This window comes from Halichoeres trimaculatus, unplaced genomic scaffold (assembly GCF_033239565.1).
Source record: "Halichoeres trimaculatus isolate MK-OKI-2021-1 unplaced genomic scaffold, fHalTri1.1 fHalTri1_scaffold_7, whole genome shotgun sequence".
Classification (NCBI taxonomy): Eukaryota; Metazoa; Chordata; class Actinopteri; order Labriformes; family Labridae; genus Halichoeres; species Halichoeres trimaculatus.
In genome coordinates this window covers 26,857,699-26,880,270 of record NW_027437185.1, presented here as the reverse complement: position 1 = coordinate 26,880,270, position 22,572 = coordinate 26,857,699, and the positions used below count along the sequence as shown (strand labels likewise).

At 38.3% G+C, this 22,572-nt stretch overlaps 1 protein-coding gene across 4 annotated transcripts in view; it reads right to left on the bottom strand.

Annotated features, from left to right (window-relative positions):
• The window catches only part of fam13b (family with sequence similarity 13 member B), a 66,208-nt gene that overhangs the window by 20,257 nt on the left and 23,379 nt on the right, over nt 1-22,572 (bottom strand). For all 4 annotated transcript variants that reach the window (XM_074673570.1, XM_074673571.1, XM_074673572.1 and 1 more), the window contains exons 6-7: nt 22,180-22,324; nt 11,472-11,599 (exon numbers count right to left, since the gene is read on the bottom strand). In XM_074673570.1, the coding sequence (XP_074529671.1) occupies nt 11,472-11,599; nt 22,180-22,324 (273 nt within the window). The remainder of the gene's footprint in view (nt 1-11,471; nt 11,600-22,179; nt 22,325-22,572) is intronic.

Below are 22,572 nucleotides of genomic sequence, written 5' to 3'. Positions count from 1 at the left end.
TTACTCCAGCACACACACAGAATTATAAGCGTCATCTTACATCTCATAAACAACCTCTGAAACAGTAAACATTACAGCCCTTCATGTCTGAGCCAAGAAACTCTCAGAGCTTTACAACAGACATTTGCTTTCCAACAATCCACATTCAAACACACACAAGGTCAACGGTTTAAGGACTGGGTTCAGTTAAATGCACTGATAAGACTTGTTTCTTCGCTGTTTTGTGCTTTGAGCACAAACCACCTCTATTTCCTTTCCTCTAATCATTCCAACATTGCCCCGGCAAATCTCCCGCTGCCTCTTCCTGTCTCCTCAACACTTTCAATTTATCATTCCTCTTGCACAGTCCTGGGGGACTGATGCAACATTGCTGAAAGCTTTGTGCTCAAAATGAGGGGGCTCGATCACTGGTAGATTGGTGCTATAAATCTCAGATCCTTGAGACCCAGAATTTAAGTGCTCTTGGGAAAAAACTGAGCACTCAACAGAGTATAAGAATGTTTCCTTATGAGCAAGTTCGCATGGAAGTTATTATAGTAAGTGGTCAGAAGACTATTTAGATGCATATATTGGGTTCTTGGGTCTATCACACAGGACTACAGCTGGCACGGGAGGCTATTTATGTTGGCACACAGAGAATAATAACAATGAGGCAGAGGACAAAATAAATAAATATATAAATAAGATAGATTGATAAATAATAAAACTATTGTGTTGTATTCTCTTTCCTACTTTACACAAAATGGAGCACACATAAATGATCTTAGAAAAAAAATTTAACAAACGTTAACTAATAAATGTAAATAATGACATTATAAATGCGCAAATGTGTCCTGTGCATTACCGTAAATCTCTTTGGAGGTGTGTCTGCTATCTTGCAATCGCATCAAATTTTATTTGGTTAAATAAAGGTTAAATAAAGTAAGATTTAGAGGTGTTATCAAGGCAAAAAAAACATGTTCAATGTCTGAAAAAAAAACAGGCAACAGAGGGAAGTTATACCATTTCTCACTGCATAGCTCAGCATGGAAAACCATAAAAGGAGACTTTCCTTTCGACTGTCAATGATTTTATAAAAGAAGTAAGTATCAGCACTTTGGGCGTGAGTGTATTTAAAAGTGGCTCAAGTCATGGAAAAAGTTGCCTGCCCCTGCTATAACATGTCAAACTGACTGAAAGTGTCATAATTTTGAAGATACTTGGCAGTGTCCAACCAACAGTCTCTACTCCAAGATTTTTAATTTATTTTTCTATCTACAATAATAAAACATAGTTCATCCACAGAACTGTTAACAATAAGCTACAATTTTAAATATTTAGTCATTTTGTCTAACTTTTGTGGGACAAAGACTTCCCACTCATTCAAGAATTATCATCCAGAGTAGTTTTTTTTAAACGATTTCTCAGCACTTTTTGAATATCATATTTGTCGATATTCAAAAGCACAAATTTAGCAATAACTGTGATATTCACCAAATACCAGGGTGAATCGTGAGATTCTAAGTTGAAAAACGATCTATTTTTAGCTCTGCTTCGTCAAAATGCTGACGAATACTCAGACCTCTTCATTCTTCGATTGCATAACACAATACCAGCTGTAATGGCAAAACCGCTTTCATTTCATCTTCAGCTGCTGTGTTTCTATTCTGGTAAAAGACTTCCTCTTGCCTCTGTTTTCTCCTTCATCTCCCCTGGGTAACTAAACAATAAGCGAGACATACAAGCCAACCTCCTTTCCCTCCATTCTTTCATTCATAAATGACTAATTCTGAAGGTTTCCTCTGATCCATTCCAGCATTCACAAGTTAATCTATTCTTCAAGGCTTCCCCTCTCTTTGTTGTTAATTAATCCACTTCATTCAAATAATACTTCTCCTCTTCCTCTCCTCCACCCTTAATAGCTCAGTCATGTATTCTTTGATCTCTAGTATGGTTACATTTTCCCTTTCTTCCCCGTTCATGCATTCATTCATCCATTAAATCATGCATTCCAGGCAAAGAAGACAAGTTACATAACCCCAGTGTTTACCTCTGCAGCAGAATGTCACAGGCCATTCTCATTTTCGCAGCTGTGTTTCCTCTCACAGTGATCAGTCCTTTTTGTTATGATTCGGCTGTTTTATGTCAGTGAATCCAGCCTGCAGGTGCTTCACTGTGACAGCTGTCTTGAATGCCGATTGGCTCTTTTCTCTGAATTTTCTTCTTCTTCTGTCTAACCTTAAACAAAGGTTATTCAAGCCGGGTCTGCTTTATATTTTTCAATCCAGCAGAGAAGTCAGCTTGACTTTGACACTATACTCAGCGAGATTTCTCTCTTGGTCTTCTTTGCCTGTGAACCACTTGACACATCTCCTGCAGGATCAGAATCCAGCTGTTACAGCTTGCTCTGTCTCTTCGCCCCTCAGATTTTGTCTCCCTCAGTTCTGGGTGAGGATCTAAGAGTCAGCTTTGTTGTATCCGGTGAGCAGGTTATCCCAGTTGAGCACTTTGATGTGTCAGCGTCAGCACCAGCAGGTTGAGCAGCAGAGCCAGGGTATTGCCTGGGTGCATTCTGTGGCGTCCTATGAACCGGTGTGTGTGCGTGTGCTCCTGGATGAGTTGGTGTGTGTGTGAGAGAGAGGTCTCACTCTGCACTCTGTCTGTAAAAGTGCTGCAGTAAACATCCAGAGCGCTGCTCAAATACATGAGCTTCTGATGTAACCAAGCAACAACCCCAAGAGGACCAATGAGAAGGGAGGGGCTGAAGGTAAGAGCCAATTGTGAAGAAGGAATGACTTCCCCCAGCCAATCATCAGGCAGAAAGAGGGAGGGGGGTTTGATTTTTGAACCACTCAGTTGTGACTAGAGACTCAGCAGTTATTGCCAGCAGAGCTGTGAAATGATGTGAACTAACAAACACATGAACATCACGCATGAACACACCTGTGTCTCTTCTCTGAGATTATTGTAAGACAGCCCCCTCGGCTCATTACATAATCATAAACACACTTCACAAAAACTGATCGCTATGTGGGAAAAGAGGAGTACCAGAAGAGGTTATGACTGGGTAGAGGGAAAACATACAAACACAAAGTTAAGGAAGTGTGAGGAAAAGTACAACAGAGGAGGAGGAGAGGAGTGATGAAATGTATATCTTGTTTTATCGCTGTGTGTGATGACGTTGGAAACAAAGATAAATGTGTGTGAACCAAACACTCAAATCAATCTTTAAAGAAACTGACATCACTTCCTTCTGTCCTCAATCCAGTCAGTTTCTTTGCAGTTGGACAAAATGATCAGAACATCTTATTTCAAATCACAGAAGACACAGTTTTACACATCAAACTTAAGAGTTACATGATAACATTTGTTTTTATACTACATTTAACATTTAAACCAATAAGATGGATAGCAAAGAATCCCATGGATTAAAAAAGCTCTAGATACTACAACGAATATTCCATTTTTAATTAAGTCTCAACTTCTAGTGCAAGAGAGGCTTGTTTTACCATTTGCGTTAAATTGAGTAACTTGTGTAATTGTATTTACACAATCTTAGCAAAGTAATTTTGCCATAGTGCTCACTAAAACCTACCATTTTTGACAGCTAGCCCCAAAGCCCAGAATAATTCATCATTTTGAAGAAAAGGAATGAACAACAACTTAGTATGAAAACAAAAACAAGCACTGAAAGGATCAAGTTGTACAAGTTCAACACAAAGTGGCTCTTTTTAAAGGCAAACTATGCTCCAAAACATGACTGTGTAATCTACAAGCAACATTTTTCAATCCTTTCAGGTTTTGCTTAAACGGAGCAACATGTGTCACATGTTAGATAAGATACAATGAGTCACTTTTCTTTACTTATGAAATCAAGTGGCAAAAGACAAATCAATCAACCGCTGAGAACATTTTATTTACGGGCGAGATAATCTAGATTGGATAGTTAAACGAGATAAACATTGTTCAACCACTAGATACCGTAGCCCCATCTGCAACATCTGCCACTACTGACAAGTTCTTTTTTCAAAAAACCATGACATATTATTAAAATAAAAAAAAGACTAAGAAAAAACTGACTTGAACAAGACGAGTGTAACAAACTTGGGTGGAAATAGCCAAAAGGTTGTGTGTAAAGAGTTAAACGTGGATTATTCTACTTTTTCTTCAGGGTTACACTTATGTAAACTTTGCACAATTCCAGAAATCCCTTAAGGAATGAACAAAATGAGAAAAAAAAAAGTTATGCAACTGTGAACATGAATCTTTCAATAGGTTAGACTGAAGTTATGAGTTATTTAAACTTCCTTGCTTCTCCAAACTCAAATCTCTACCTTTGACTGTATCGTCAGTCAGTGCCTTAGACAAAGCAGGCACAGGGGGGACGTGCTGACACAAAGTTGCTCCAGCAGCGACCTGAGGAGTGACAATTGAATAAATGTTTTTCCATACTGATTTAGGTACTGTGAGTGCTGCTTGGAAAGTCAGATAGCTCTGCTGTACCAGAACCACGGGTGAGAACTGATAGGGAAAAGTGGTGTGTGGTGCTATCTAGGTCATTTACCGTATCATGTTACATATTGTGCGTCGCACTGGCACCCAAGCCTTGACACCAAAGGGCGAGAAGACGAGGAAAGAAGGGCACAAAGTGAGAACTTGGAGAAAAAAAGAGGAGGTACTTTTCTGGACTTTAATTACCTCCATATATCGAATACTTATGACTCAAAATGAAGTGAGTTTCAAATAACTTACACAATAAAACTTTTGTCTCAATGTAAACGATTAAACAGTTTGTTTCCGGTATTACAAAACATAACTATGCAAAGAAAATACAGTATGTGCTGTAAAGAAGACTGAGCTTCTTTTAAAGCCAAACATTTACATTCCTTCAGGGAAAGTATAAATGAGATTCATCAATCAGCTGCCAAAAGACCTCCACTTTTAATTAAACATTCAAAAAGAAAATAACATCATCCCTCAAGCAGATGCTGTAGTGTGTATGCAAACTTCACTGAGTTTCATCAGTCACTTCATAGACTAATCTTTATCTTTAATCATTTAAGCAGACAGCTGTCCAGAGTATAGAACTGCATTTGAATTAGTCAAATTAAGTCACTGAAAGGAGAATTAAGGCTAATGAGAATGATCTCATAAATGATATTTCCATATGCTTTGCTACTTTTGATTAAGTACAAAACTTTATATGCACAAATAAAGACGTCCCAGTCTACAAGTTGGTGAGTAAGTGTTTAAGCTAGACTAACTCTGATACATGAAGCAGGTCAAAACACAAGCCACATATGATACTCCTGTTTGACCTACATCATGTGTCTATATTTATGCATAGCTCATGCAGACATACATCTGCCATGAATTCTAATGTTGTGGGACAGGATGCTGCCTGGCTGCTTGCTTGCACAATGAGGCTTAAATATGATTCAAGTACCAAGAACAAGCATGTTTGCCACGCAACGTCAGTCCTGGGATGAAGACATTCATTTGTCATGATACAAAGTGATGTTTATTTATGAAAGATAGCAAGAAAGACAACACGGTCTGCGTGCACCACAAACAAGGCTTGTCTGACTCTTTATCAATCACAAGTAACTTTCACATTATGTCTCCCTGGGCTGTTATTTCACAGGTGGCTTGTTCATGATCAGTCAAGAAGCAAGTCAACAAGACTCCATCTGTTGCAAATTACAGGAGCCCTTTAGATAATGTTTCTCACTACATACAGTGAGGAACTTGACAGGTGTAAGTCAAATGTGTGATCATCAATGACAGGATCTTGGTTGCCAAGTTAGAGGAATACACCAACGATAGATGTGAAATTTCAGCTACAAATTTTTTTGCATAATTTAAATGGAAACAACTTGATCTCTGTGACATTTGGTGCATATCATGCACCTAGGTGTACAAGGATCTCAAAACAAGAATCAACAGCAGGGTAAGATTTTTGGCATTGACAGAGAAGATTTGGCAATGTTTTTATAAGCACAACCCACATACTCAGTTTAAAAGGTGAATACACAGGCTTTCCTACTGAGTAAGATTTATCGCCAAATAATATAACAAAAAATAATCTTCCAAACACCAATTGCCATAATTATTGAATTAAATCAGTGTTCCTGTGAAGAAAGCAGGTGAATCTGATCAAAAAGAGATGAATGTACAAGCATTTCAGCTGTGTATCCAAGAAACAAACAGCTCTCCAGTAAAGTGTGGTGTCACCTTGGGATATAAATCATTTCAACGGCTATGTAAAAATAACGTGTTAAAAATGCAAAGGGGAGTTCATCAAGAGGTGCTTTAAGATGTGTCTGCAACACAAGAAGCTATGGACGTCACAGGATGTTTGTGACTCAGGAAAGGCGACAGAATGAAGGCTCTAACATGAGAACACAAGTGGAGACAAGCGTTTTCTAATGTGTTAAAACAGCATCTCCTGTGCTGACCTATTCCCTCCCAGGGTCTGAAACTGTGTTTACACTCAGACTGCAAATCAATAAATCATTAACAAGTAGGGACACTTTCCGCCCCCGGCCCCCACCTGTGCCTTCTATGCCCTATGATGTGTTCTGTACCCTTCATAAATCCCTTCTCTCTACTCTTTTCCTCTTCACTGGGACCAGAGGTGCATCCCAGGAGCCCTCATCCCAAGCCTCCATATTTCAGAGGCCTCATGAAATAATACTTTCCTGAGAGAAAGAGAGGATGGAAGCAGGAAGGAGGAAGGAGGAGGGGGCAGTAACGGGGCAAGATCAGAAGAGGAATACCAGGGATTATATATAGATTTGAAATGAGTAGAGGCTGTCAGCATGTAAGGTGTGTGCCTGTGTGTGTGTGCCTGTGTGTATTGGCTGTCAGAGTCTATTAAAGGCACGCTGCAACAGCCACAGAGGACAGACTTCCCTGTCTATCAAGCGCTAGACAAACAACTCAGCCTCAGTTAATGTTGAGTCACAGGATGGGAACTTTCCCTCTCACAGAGCTGTCACAAACAGTTATGTGTCGAAGAATAAATGATGAACGCAGGAACAAAGAACTGCTCTCAAAGCAGTGAAGTCACTCTTGGTTAAAAATGCACAGCATCCTGACTCATCCACTTTTTCAAGACCTTAATTTAGGATGACAAAGTTAAATACAAAAAGTGAAATGCTAAAACAGAAATGGAAAAATCTTATAATCTTCAAATTATCAAAGCTATAGATCTGAAAAATGTTTTGTTACTAAAACTGAATGAAGTGTAAGTTTAGGCTGGCCATTAAGTCAAGCTCTGTAACACCAACCCCTATCAGCTAACTGCTTAGCTGATTACATCTTTTTAATGTATATTGGCCTGGCTGCTTATGCTACTTTGCAACACACCTCCACCCCAGTACTGATTTTACTTGTGGCATATGTGTTTTTACTGATTCCTGATTTGTTGTGTACCCCTGGGGTTCTTTGCTGCTGCTCTGTCTAGGGATGGGTACCTTTAACTTTTGAAGCGATACGATACTGATACCCGGTGCCTGGATACAAATACATGGCAAGTGGTATCGGTACTCAACAGTACCTATTTTCTGCACTTTGGTGCGTAGCTATGTGACAATAAATATATATTTTTAATAATAAAAAATAAAATAATATATTTTTTTAATAATAAAAAATCTCATTTTTTTTAATCTAACATATTTATTTCTCAATATATAGACTTGCATTTCTGTGTTCATGTCCTGCAAGGAAAATTACCTACTCTTCCACTCCCTCACAGTCACAAGGATGGTACCGTTGGTACATACATGGTAAATAAAGTACTTTTTACTAGATAGAAGTCTGTAGGTACTAGGGGTGTAAAGGTACACAGAAATCACAGTTCAGTACGTACCTTGGTTTTAGGGTCATGGTTCAGTACATTTTCGGTACAGTATGGAACAACACAAAACCATTTGCTTGTTTAGCATGTTTATTAAACCAAAAACTTGCCATTATACAGCAAGGGGGAAGCTCCGGTTGGTCGTTAGCAGCAGCCATGATGCACAATTCAGACACAAGCTCCTGTGGCTATGGAAGCTCTTCGACATTCATCTTCTGATTGGCGCACCGTCCACATGATATGCACATGATTGCAAAGCACGAATCACAGACCACTTTCCTCATGAATTTTAAAACGCCTTCCCTGCTCAGCCAATCATAGACGAGTACTCACATGAATATTAAAGAGCCATGTGCAGCGGCTAACGTAAACTTACTGTACTCGTTCGAATACAGCACTGTACAGAACCAAACGGCCTTGTGGAGTGGTTTGACACGGATACATGTACCGTTACACCCCTAGTAGGTAGTGGTACCCATAAAAATACTTAATTAGGTTAGGGTTAACCCTATCCCTAGCTCTGCCAGCCTTGGCTTTTCATGTGCGCACATCAAAGAGAGAGGAGGTGTGCTCTACCCTACCCACTTCCGGCTTTGGCATAGATGACAGACGTATGGAAGGGCAGGGAGCTTCCAGAACTGATTCACAGTGCCCAATAACTCTTGTTTCACAGAAATAATTCAACAGGACTGACTTTTCCTGGTTGAACTAACCATCCATTTTGGAAGACTGTTACATTTGACTTAAAAAAAGCAAAACAAAACAAAACAAAAAAAAACATGGAAGAACTTTTGTTAATAGTTCATGAAATGAAAGTACCAAAAGGAAAATTCACTAATTTTCACCTCTCTAATGAAAAAGCTTCCACACTTTCCTCTTAAAAGTTTGTTTTTAAGGAATTTAAACTTTATCAACCTGCATTTATTTCCACAACATACGGTTATTATTCACTTTTGGCCACAAAGCAATAGGTATGGTTTAAAGGGTGTACAAAGTGTTCATAAATGTGTCTGGGAGAAAAAAAAACAGGCAGGGAAATGATTACATAATGGAGTCTCTTTTCTTTTGTTGCCCTCATTGAACTGATTCATTATTTCTCAACAAAAAAAAAATGCAAAAAGAAAGGAAAAACAATCAAAAACATACAAAAAAATTATTCAAGTTGTGCGTGTTTGCATTTCAGCAATCAAGTCTCACGTCAGAGGTAGGTGACATGGTATACCCACTGCCAAAATCTCACATAAGATACAAAAGCATACTATCTGTCAGGTGAGCAACAGAAATAAATGCTTTTCGGCTTCAGTACAAATCAGAGTGCTATATATTTTTAGCACAGATCAAACAGATGTATTCTTGAAAGCTCTGTGTCTGAGTTATTTAAATGGCTTTGTAGCGCATGCTGTGGACTCAGGGGTCTGCAAATAAAACAATAATCCCCCAGACCAGACACCAGGGTCAGCCAGAGTCACACAGACTATGACTGCAGACTGGCTTCAGCTAAAAGAGAATTAATACAAGCTAAAATAATCACATGAGACAGTCCAGCCAGTGATGTGCAATTTGAATCATTTGCTGCATGTAACCCCCCGTCGCTTCATCAGCAATGATTAGAGCTTTGCACGCACCAAGGACTGATGGACAACAGCTGCCTCTTAACATAAAGCCTTCCTCCATTAAAACACAAACACACACAGAATCCTTTGGTGTTGGCCCACAAACAGTGTATTAAGGACTAAACCATTTATCTAAGCAAAGATTCAGACATCCATGAAGAGATAACACACATTACCACACAGAGCACACATGACCCTTGCTGTTATCAGTCATAACATAGTTTGTTGAACTCAAGGGCAGCAGAGGTTACAATGGGACAACAGCTTCCTCCTAGCTTGTTTATTTAAATGTTCAATTATTAATGCACTAAAATCACCTGGAGTGACTCTGTGTGTAGCTGAGACTGACAAAAAACACACTGGATGTGCAGTTTGGTTCAAATCATGTGAGCATGAGTGCTGTAAAAAACTGTGAGTGTGTGTATGTGTGTGTGAGTGGATTATGGATTACTGACTGTAATCATCTTAAAGGACAGTAGGACAAAGCTAGCAGCATGACGGCAACCACGACACACACACAAAACACACACAAGGCACAAAGTGTATCGAAAAAATCACAACAGGGTAGGTTTATGGCTCGGCTTTTTTACTTAATGACTTCATCCAACAGGTAGCGAGCTACTGATCAACTAGAGAACCAAGTGCACAAATTTCTGGTTTCGAATTGAACACAGGTTGAACAAATAATTTCTTTCTAAATCAGTTATTCAGAATCTGAGAGTTTTAAAAGTTTAACTTGGTGCAAAAGAGAATGACGACTTTTTTGCCTTCAAACTCCTTTATTTTGTTGATTATCTGTTTATTTGACATTGAGAAAAGCATCTTGTGATTTTGTGCTCCAAGAACAAATCTTAACTCCATCACTGGTTTGTGCTCTGTTCAGTTTCATCTGCACATTTCTGATGATGGCTTTGTCTTATTAACAGTCATTTTTACTTATTGTGATCTCTGAGAAACACTACACTTTTTAAAGTTTTTAAAAATGCAATAATTAGTTTGCTGTTTTTTCTGTCTTATCACACCCTTGCAAAAGCTTTAATGTTCAGTTTCAGTTGTAAACTGAAGCTCAGGTGTGATTTATACAGCTGCACACAGAGTAGTCCGGGTGCTGTGCTCAGTAATTAGCCTAACAGGAGATCAGCAGATCAGAAGAACCTGCAAAGGTCTTCATGTTCCTGCAGGAGGATTGAACTCTAGTCCTTCTGTCTGAAGGGGAGTCATTATCCTGTGTACGTGAGCGTTTGCGTGTGTGGTTACCAGCTGCTCATTATCAACACACCAGAACACATGTAGTGCTACTACTTGTGTTACCAAAATAGCTATTACTGTGCAGTCAGCAAAGGTTGATTTAAATGTAAATGTGTCAGTGTTAACACATAAAACCTGTCAGATTATGCAGCAGATTGTTTTTGGTATAAATGGAAAAATTAAACAAGATAAAATTTGTGGCTTGTAAATGGTTGATTAAAGTTCATCATTTATTCCCTTTATTTTTAGTTTTGTTTTGGTTTTTTTGCAGAGTTTACAACAACCCTACAAAGTATGCAAGCATCAGATTCTTAATGGGAGTATAGAAAGCTTCCTTCAGATAAAGACTATAAGCCAATCAAATGTGGCCAATGTCAGCATTCAAGCATTTCTTCAGTGCATAATGTTTGTAAATACCAATGTTTCAAAAAGGGGCAGTTAGTTTACAATCAATAAGTTAGTTTGCTCACATCTGAAGTGGGAGGCTCAAAGGAGAGATTTTCACTTTAAGAGGTTAGGATTGTTGTTGCACTTTGAAGAATATTTTTATTACTTGTAAATCCAAAGTGAACTTCACAACAGAGTGTGAATCTGACACGGACTACTGATCAATGAATAACTTAAATGCTGGTCTTATATAATCCAGTTACAGTTCATCAGTCACTGGTCATAACCTCTCTCAATATTTTATCCACATCCTAGGGTGACCCCAGATGCACCACTTAATTGACCCTCTTATGTAATTGTGGCTTATAAAGAGATTGTCTCACCTGGCTGCAGGGCCTTCATCAGAGTGTGTGTGTTGTGGTGAGTCAGAGGAGGCAGGACACTCCTCTCCATCCTGAGGCAGCTCTTCACATTCTGCCTCGCACCTCTCGTCATCCAGCAGCTCTGTGATCTGAAGGACAAGGATACAAGAGTACACAAAGGTTAAACTAATTACTTTGATGTGACGCAAGTGGAAGTTGTGACATTGTTCATATTTGGACAAAATATTGTGTTACAGACTACAACTTCTGTTGGGCAAGATAATCTGAATTTGGTCTTTCTGAATTGTTTCCCCACAGAGAACACACATTAGCTTAAATAAGGTTAATAGTGGACAATAACACAGACGGCCTACAGCGTGTTTCCTGCAGTTTTCACGTACCAGAATGAAAAAAGATTTTGTCTTTTTAAATTTAAGCCAAGTGACAGTTTGATTGGTCTGGAAGCAAATATAAAAACCATATAAAATGAGCCAAGATGACATTTTAACAGCCATATGAGGGAGTCAAACAATGACAGCATTAATTTGCTTCAAGACTTCAGATTAATGAAAGAGTAGAGGCATGATTTTTTTCACACAAAGTTGCAGTGAAGTTTTAATTTATGACCAAGACCAAGTGACACCGGCAAACTCTCAGACTGCCTCCATCAAACACTGTTAATGGCTTTACATGCTGAACGTGTCTGGATATTCAACTACCGCCTGCTTGTTTTCATGTAGTCTAGCTCTGACTTTGGTACGTAGAGATTAACTGTCCAGAACAGTGATTCACTGGAAAGACATCTTGTAAGAGAGATTCACAGAGAGGTGTTGATAAGTTTGCATATGCAGAATGTGTGTACATGATCAGAACAAGATACAGCCGTTTCATAACAAGATATGACAGTTTCATAACACGTCTTTATATAGATGGAGCTAATGTGTTACACGTCGGCACCAGAGATACCGTACTGTGGTAAGCAGAGATACCCTCCCAGGGAGAGTAAACAAGATGAGTTTGCAGGATGGAGGGTCCTAAGTGGGGTCAAGTGATGTATCATTTTTATGTCTACTCATCAATGTACCCGCTTGTAATCCTCACGTTACAAATGGTGCAACAAGGTGAAGTAGGGTTGGCATAATACTGGCAAAACTTTATCAACACTCAAAAGACTGATATCTATTATCTTATCTTTAGCACTAATTGGAGAACGACGGTTATAGTCATCAAGCACGTTATAATGACTTGGTTAAATGCTAACAAATGCTAAATGCTAACATTGTTTTGGGGCTTAATATGAGTACAAATAATTACGGACAGCAAATGTTTGTTGTTGCAAGGTTACCTCACATGTACTATTTCAAATGTAAAAGTACAGAGGTTGGAACAATCTTATATAGTTGCACATCTGCAAATCATTATTTCTACAAATTATGCAAAAATTCTGCATGAACATGTTATATCTGATATGTACTTTAGTCTATATTCAATCTCATAGACTCTCGCAATAAACACAGGCAGAGCACAAACCTAGAAAGAGCCAGAGGGAAGAGGGGGAGGGAGATGGAGGGAAGAGTGTAATGAATCCGATGGTAAACCGGTGATGTAAGACGGGAAGGAGAAGGATGGGTTGGGGGTGGGGGTTGGATGCTGGCAAGAGGAACGGTGGGTAACAAATATGTACACAGAAATAAGTCATTATTATACGGGGAGCTGACAGCATGTGAACAGGTCGCAAGCAGGAATACCAGGGTATGAAGTAAACTGATAGCTGAGTGGTTAGACAGACACCAAGTAAAGTGAGTCATAATAATAAAAATAAAGTCCCTAATAAACAGCTTTTTTATAGTTTATGTCGTAGCTTAAGAATAATTATCACTGTTATTATTGTTGTTATTATTCATGTTACTATAATTAGTGAAGCTGAAACACTCTGGGCTCCTGTGCCTCCTCACAGATGGAATAAGGACCGTTTTTGTCATTACAGCTCGTCTCGTCACACTAACTGATGTTCAAGTGCTTATTTTTTTAGCAGTTCAGTTTCTTCTTGCTGTTTGATGCAATTAAAATGTGAAATAACTGACAGCTGTGTTCAGAAAAGCAGCTCAGCTGTAATAGTGGAGGAGGACAGAACTGTGTCTGCTTCAAAGTGTTTCATGACGCTGCTACACTGAAGACTGCACCAACTGACGGAAAGTAGCCTTTTTAATCTCTGAGTCTAATGTGTGTTTTGGGTGGAGGAATGGGTGGGACTTTAAAGCCGTGGCACCATCACCCCTACTGCAAAGACTTACTTTGCATACAATTAATGTTTTTTATAGATTTTAATTTATTAATAACTTCACAAACCAAGCCCTAATTTTTTTTAAATCAACCAACAAAAACACAAGTCATTGAAGCAATCTCAGAGTGACAAATAGGTTCCTCAAGCTACTTGTGTCAAAACCTGACTTAAAAAAAAACACTGAACATCCCTGGGTTTAAAAGCCATGATGATACTGTCTTTTTTCATTTTGTCTCTTGTTTGTTTGTCCTCTTTTCTTCTTTCTTGTGCCTCTTCCTTAGCAGAAGCTCCATCTGCAGCTGTCAGTGCCGTTGCTACAGCAACACCACTGTTCCGCAAGCTCTGATTGGCTGTGAGGGAATTCTTGCACCGTCACATGTGCAGATCAGGGAGGATGACTCATACTACTCCTCTGTGTGTGTGTGTGAGCATGTGTGTGTGCCTGTGATTAGGTAAAGAAGCCTTCTTCAGACAACCTGAGTCTCATTTTATGTCTTTTCCTGACGACCACTGACTCACAATATCAGGAGATGGTTGTTTTTTGTCTCTGTCAAGCAGAGCCATACCATGTGACTTTAAAGTAGGTGTCTGTAAAATATTAAAATACTGTGTAACACGGATCAGCTAATCATCAACTGGCACACCATTTCACAACATCTCACACATTCTTCTTCCACCTCCTGCACATGTTTATTAATGTGTTAAAAAAGTCTCATGTGTATGAGTTACTAGAACACCCAAGTAACAAAAAATACACATTTTACTTTATTTCAGACTGAGATGTCCCATTTTTTTAGATGAATATTATAGATATGTATTTCAGAATGGTGGCCAGCAGTAAAGTTGTTTTACAAAGCTCTTTTGAGGAACTTGTGTTGACATGGAAGTGTGTCATCATTCTGTCAGGTTCATGTGTAAGAACAGTTTTCTGAATTTTCCGCGGTCATATGCATCACTTCCTGCAATTTTCTGCAGTGTACGATGCAAACACAAGCTGTCCCTGAAATATGCTGGAATACACTTTGTATCCCCACAACAGTGGTTAAAGACATTAAAAAATACAGACAGTTGTGTTTTGCTTTTTTGCTTTAACAGTCCCCAGAGACATATTCATTTCACTGTTTGACACTACCATCTTAAACCCTGCATCCCAAAGGACTTCAAAGAGAACTTTTCACCTAAAGTTGAAAGCAAGGCTAAATACAGGTACTTTACCTGTATTTTATATGTATATCCATGCAAAACCTCTTTTAAAGTTGACGTAATCCAGCATTTTGATCGGTCAATAATAGTGCTGTCTGGCGATTAAAAAAAAAAATCGAATTGATGACAGGATTTGTAATAAATTAATTTAATCAATCACATTTTGATCTCATATCTGCTTTAGGTCCCCAAATAAATAATCTGAATTCTAGGACATTACAAAATTGTAGTGCATGACTAACCGAATGCATACACGAAGAAGAGATTTGTAAATCTACATTTTATCAACCTGCCCATATTTAAATGTCAAAGTTTGCTGCCATTGAGATCTATAGACGCCAATTGAATTGCAACCGTTTAGTGCGTTCATAGAAGTTGTGTTTTACAGCAGGGGAAGGCAGGGGCTGGCGGAGCTTGTCAATCAAAATCATGCTCGTAAACTACAGTGGGTGAGAGCGATGCGCTCTTTGGATGAGAGATCAGCATGGATATGAGGAAAAGATGTGAGATGACAGAGGCACAGCGAGACACTGCAAGTCAGAAAAGTTCAGGCAGCTCATGCTCCAACTGAGGTTGTGTCGCGGAGAAAGAGTGGCGCGATTGTGAGAAAAGACGACGTAGATCATGAAGAGAATGAAAGGATGGAGCGTGAACATGATCAAAAAAAGATTGTTTTGTCTGTTTTTTGAACAAAAACAGAAAAAAAAAGACATAAAGAAGAAAGTCCTCTCTTATTATGTAGTTTAGGTGTTTACATAGTCATAGAAAACAGTATTATTTGGCTCTTGAAATATTGTTCAAGATGCTCTAAGAATGGCTGGCAGTGAATTAGTTAACTGTGTTAATTTTTAAAAGGTATTTATTTGCGGTGTAATTAATAAATCTAAATAAAGCCTTAAAGTGACAGTCCTAGTCAATAGTTTTTAGAGGTTTGGCACATTGTCATTTGATTGTTAGTGATTATTAGCTTGGTTTAAACAGAAATGCTTATGTTTTAGAGTTACGGATAGTATTCAAAATAAAGACTATGTTTCAGCATTGTGGTAGTATGTGGTAGCATGTCCCACATTGTCCCACAGAAACACACTCCCTGTCCCACATGTAACTTGTAAGCACTGGTAGCTCTATCTTTAAAACCTTCTGGTTTGAGGTGTCTGAAAAGATTAACAGTCACTAAAAAATATTTAGAATCAAAATGATGAGTATACAGATCTTCAATGCAGTTAGCTATGCATTTTTCGAGCCAAAATATCAAGCTTTGGGAATTTGTACCAGAATCAGACTGGTGCATCCTTGGCTGAAATTTGAGTTTAACAGATGTAGTTAAAAAGGACACTTAACCACAACTTTTTTTCAGAGTATAGTAAAACGTCCAGATTATAGAGGCAAAATATGTTAATTTATTTAGTCAAAGCTATTCTTGCTAATAAGAATGGAGAATGCTATGAGTATGACCTTGGAATTTTACACCAACATCTGGGAGCATATTCTTTGGCTGTTGATCATTAAAGCCCCCCATGTGTACAAACTTTATATACAAATGTTGATTTGAACAATGAAACATGGATGCTTTGGGCTAAAAGGATTTAATTACATGGTGAAATGGGGTTATGGATCCCATCAAGGCTCTGCTGAGTCACTTATGAGAAAGCCCTTGAGGTAAAATAATACTAGAGGATAAGAGAGTCATTCATAGAACTGAAAATGTAATCACTCACTTCTTAACCATGTTAATTCACAAAATCTGCTCTGAATAAAAGAAGGTGTTGTGCCTTTCTGTATACATCTTTGTATTCTGCGTGCGTTAGTGTGTCCCAGTGGGTGAAAAGACGGGGCAGAGAAACGCCCGGGAACAAAAGGTCGTGCCCTTGGCTCTGGTTTTAGCACTCTGGCCTGGAGTTTCAGGATGGAAAACGGAGAAAACAACAAGCCCTGCTGACATCATTAGTAGGACTGATTGTGGGCCAAGAACACAGAACACAGAACAATGACAAGTGACTGAGGCTGACATTACGAGTCTTACATTGTGGCCTACATCTGTGGTTTCCAAGAATCCTTTGATTGTTTTTCTTCATTTTTGTGCTCAGTTCTGAAATGTCAAAATGCTCAAAAGATTGTTCAAACATCCTAAAAATGCTGGGTTCTGTACAGGTTCAGTGTGCACTAATGCGAAAACATGAGCAGAAAACTGGCTTTTTTTGTTTGGAAATGCTGAACTGTCAAGAAAGTCTACTCAAGGGCTCATTTAATGGTTGAGCCACATCAGTTTCTTTTAGTTCTATAGACTATTAATTTGACATTTCTCTATTTTGCTTTGTTAATCATGTTGTTTTCTAAGCAAATAGTTTACCATTTATTTGGGCCTACTGAGAGCCTGAGAGATTCAGGGCTTTCTGAGACTTTGTGTGTAAAGGTTAAGGGTTCTTTTGTTGTTTACAAAAAGCCACAGCCTTGAGCTAAACTATGACACACTTCTACAGTTCTGTGTACAAAAAAAACTGAATACCCAATTGAATTTAGCGTCCGTTTCATAATCTAATCACTGTGATAAATAGGTTAATGAGCGACATTTGTTGTCTAAGGGGGAAAAAGCTGACCGACTGTTGTTTTGGACCCCAGCCAATCAGTGAACAATCCCTCCACACACCCATTACTGAGAATCAGAGTCGATGATTCATGTTTCAATAATTTAATCCCCACTTGTCCTGCTGCACCAGTAAACACACTATGTTTGGCTGATAAATGACAGCATAAACAGCAGAGAACTACTACAACTGAAAATAATGCTTGATAACATTTTAAATAAAGGCTAATTGGAGGGTAGGCTGAATAAATCTAAAGCTTAAATTTGGCAAAAACTAAGCCCTAAAAACCACTCTCCAACTCAGGTGCAACTTCCTTAAGTTAAATCTTATTTAATCCTCTTTTCTGTGTGTTCTTGCTCATCTCACCAGTGTGCCTGCTCTGTTTACTTCCAGCAGTACCTCTGAAGAAAAGCCCTGTGGCCTAATGTTCCTGCAGTGAGTGGGCTGTGTGATCCATCTCATCCTCACCTTCAGATGTGTGAAAACCTGATTTTTAAACATTCACATTCGCCTGAACGGCTCATTAAATTCAGTCAAAGTAAATAAATAAATCAACAGCTCGGCTTTGTATTTGTTAAAAAAAAAAAAACAAGCAAAGTGTGAAATTAGTGAGTGTTTGCTCAAAACGGCTCATCACCAAAGTATTGCACATCTCATGGACTGTCCAAGTAGGCCATCACCTCCTACTTAAATAACTCCAACTTAAATAGGTCATTGCTTAACAGCCTGTCACAGTTTTACAGACTATCTATGTCTATATGGTCTTACATACACACTGTTGGACACCAAGACATCCTCTGGTACATGAAACAGTGCTATATTCAGCTTTAATTACTGTCAAGAGTTCAATGTATGGTAACTATTGACTGTAGAATCAGAGACAAGGCTGAGCCCCAGAAACACTAATATAAGATGGCAGAGATGAAGTAAGAGGACACATGCTGGTACAAGTATCTGCTCAGGTTACATTAACAGACCTGAAAAGTTAGCCTACTATTGAGAGACCTAATTATGATGACTGACAACAGATAGTATGACTAACACTAGGTCAGTAGGCCAAACAAGGTGACAGCAATGTAGCATACCTTTGAGTGCTGACTGCTTCAACCAAATATACAGTTGCTAATTTAGTAGTAAGACTATCTTTTCCAAAATCTTTGCAATACATTTATACAGGGTGAATTAAGACATGCGATTACAACACATCAAAATACTTTGGTTTATTAGCTAACTTTTTAAAAATTTATTTGAATAGTAAAGAACTGTATTTGTCATTGCAACAAGTACAAAGAAATTGCAAAGTTAATAGAATATAAAGTTAATTATTTTACTAGTATTATATTATAAGTTAATAGTATATAAAGTTAATAGATTTAGAAGTACATTTCTTTTTTTTTTTTAAGTTATTTTTCATTAATGAGAAAAACATCCTGGTTGTGGATCAGCACCTGATCTGAATAATTAAAATGAAAAAAATAATAATAAAATAAAATAAAAATATATAAAAAAATAATTCTAAAATAATTTCATGCATATAGGAAAAATAAAATCCATGTTTCACTGCTTGTTACTAATGTCTTATGGTAATGCTCCCTTACACTGATTATTTTTCTAAAAAATCAAAAACCAAATAAAAACAGTAAAGTTACATACCCACGTTGAGAACAGAACAAGATTCTGTTGAGCCAATACACAGAAAACAGTTTGGTAGGTTGTGAGATCCATGGGCAGGAGAGAGCGAACTGGTTTTCAGGAAGACCTCAGGTGCACTGACTGACAGACTCAGCAGGAGAATATGCTGCCATGCCACAACTATTATTGAGAGCACAGTAGGGCAGTACTCAAGTGCAGTTTCATAACATCTCATGTTGTGTTCTAACAAGTAAAATGTCCTGGTTTTTATCTTTGAAGTACACAGATGAGTAGTGTACAAAAATCATTAAAAATTTTTTAAAAAAAACTTTCATCCTAGAATTTCACCCCTTGTCTAATTTTTCACAATCTATTGATACCTTCTGGGGAAAAACATGGGTAAGTTTACTTTAAGAATAAGATGTGGGTGCAATGTGCAACTTTTTCTTAAGATTTCAGTAGAGGGGCATCTAGAAACACCACTATTCTTTATCATAACAGCTCAAGGCAAAGAATCACTTTTTTTTTTTTGATACATTCTATATTTCATAATGGTCTCAGTGATCACAAGTCTCCAGGTTTCTGGCTGTACACTGTACAAAGCTGTTTCCTGGCACACTGAAGTACATGTACTATCAGATAGTCATCAATGCAACAGTAAATGTGGGTATAATGTGCTGCTTGCATTTCCGTTTTCTATGAGAATGTGTTACTTCTACTTCTTTGACCTCTACACTGACACAGGGGTATTCAGAATTGCAAATTCTAAAAGTATCACATAAATGTTCCTTCATTTGCACCATTCAGATCAGCATTGTGACATTCTTGCACAAATGACTCTACGTCTCGTTTAGAATTGGGCCTACCTTAAAAATTTCATGGCATTTATGTAATATCCTAAAGAGGCTTAACAGCAAAAGCCTTTGATAGAGCACACAAGTCACATTTTTGACAGCAAAGCCAACAGTCTACAAAGCCCCGAAACACACAGCTCATTATGACTGAACAATCTGCTTATTTTTCATGCTCATAACACACTGGTACAGCCCTGTTGCTCCATTCCTAAGAAGTTTGCGCCAATCAGAGCATGTTGGCTTTCTAATGCCACAATGTGATTATTTTCTGTGCGCTGCAGGAAAGCATGTGCTGAGGAAAACTACCTCTCCTCTCCAGCCCAGACTTTGTATCAAGCTTGGTAAAAAAATTGTCACACGCAAACTGAACACACAGAAATGACAAAATTTGTATTTTCATTTTCTGACTTCAATTATTTTTGCCTCCCTTTCCAGAGACTTGAGCTCTGCAACACTTCTACAAACAAATACACCCACAGGTTTCATCATAGCAACAACATGCCACTGCACAGTCATGCTCCTACCTGAGCTGTAATTAAACTGACTCCAATTTGGCCAACAGACACCAAAATCCAAAATTGCAACGTTTGTTGTTACATTTAAGCCAGTAACAGTTTTAGAAATGTCCAGAATAAAAATGACCCTTCGTTTCTCCCTGCCTTAATCTCTCAAATGCACTTTGTTGAACTATATTTCCAACAAGAGCAGTGTTTTTGCCCTGTCATTTTGGTTTTGGTATTTTGATATTTCAAGAAGAAAAGAGTGAATACTGTATAAAAAGGGGAAGCTTGTCATTATTTAGTAACATTTTGAACTTTTGGCTTTATAAACCTACTCTTTAGACTGCCAGTGCTTATTTCAGGCATAAAGCCTGTGTGTCTCCTGTGTGAAAGCATAAGTGAGTGTGCTTTTGTGTGTGGGAGATAATCCCCTTTATGAGGGTATGTTCGCACAGACGGAGCCATCCCCAGCATAGAGCAGGGGCTGGAGGTGTGAGATGCATGGTTACATCATCACCAGCTTCTTTTCTTATCCTCCCCCTCCTCTGCCATCCTCCCGTCCCTATGTTTTCTTTCTTCTTCCTCTCTCTGCACTCTCGCCATCTTGTCTCCCCTTCTTTCTGTCTGCTTTCTCTTCCTCTGCCTCTGTCAACCCCTACCTTTTGTGCCCTCTCTCTTACATAAGACACATGGATTAGTGCAGAGATGATTTGTCTTAACACATTTTTCTCACTGTCTCTGTCTACTTGTTCCTCTTCAACAGCTCTCTCTTACTCTGTCTCTTGGTAATTACATATTCTGATTCATAAAGTATTACAACCAATGGATTTCTTTTGTAACAATCAGTTAAAGCCCTCACAGAAAAGATGAAAACTGCAACAGATGAGAAGTAAAAAGTATGGAATTAGCGTGTCTGTAACTGACCAACCACCCAAGTCGGAGTGTTCGTATTCTTTGACTTTGACATTTAAGCATGATCTTTACTGTATCACTCTTCTGTAGGAAAATGTAATCTAAAATGTGACAGGAACTTCTGATAAAAAGAAGTTTGAGATACTATTCAAAGGCTGTTTCTTGTATGTATTGTTTGATGTGTTTTATGTGTACCTTATCTTGTAATAATAATACTGTAAACAGGTTATTGTATTATTAAATGTTGATGATGTAATTCTCGGCTGTGTGGGGACATTAACTTGCAGGGCAGTGGGGGAAATGCCTTTGAGTTTGCTCTTGCTGCACTCATTTTCAGCATACATAGCTAAAGACTGCATTGTTTAGCGCTGTATGGAAAAACTACATCATACATTTTAAGTTGCAGTCAGATCCTGCTCTTGACATTGAACAAATCTCAGAGATTTTCAGTGTTGTCTGGTATGTCTGTGTGTGTGGGTGTGTCAGGGTGTGGTTCTTCAAGATTCCACTGAAAATATCTTGTTGTTGGAAGAACTTACTGTTCTGTGAAAGCGTGCACTCTTCTGACTATACATTTTCTGTTTGACCCCTTAATACTTATTTCAAATTTTCACCTTTAAGGGCTTCAGTGGGGCTTGAATTCTGCTTTGACAACATATCAAGATATTGACACATTTTCTTTTCTTGTGCTGTCAGAGCAGGTTTGCTTCGGACACAGAGATATGATGTGATGTGGGATAGTAAGTTGTTTTTGAATACCTGTTCATTGATGGAGCTGTAGTCATTGGTGGTGGAGACATCATCGTCCTCAGAATCAAACAGACCTTCCTGGTTGTCCAACAGCTCAGCCAAGACTCTGCTGACAGACTCCTGGTCTCTGAGGTCTTCTGCTTCTGTTGACAGACTGCAAACAGAATACAAGAGATCAGTGTGTTGTGTGGGTTGCACACTGCTTCCACAAGACGCTGAATTATTGTAATTGCTAAATAAATACACATGGAAGTGTCTCAGTGTGCCTCTGTGTGTTTTTTCATATCATGAAAATCAATTTCTTTACACACAGCAGCTTCAAATTCACTGTCCACAAATAAAGATGTTACAAAATGCTTTTCACATCATTAAAAGACATCCAGAAAAATAATCTTGTCTACT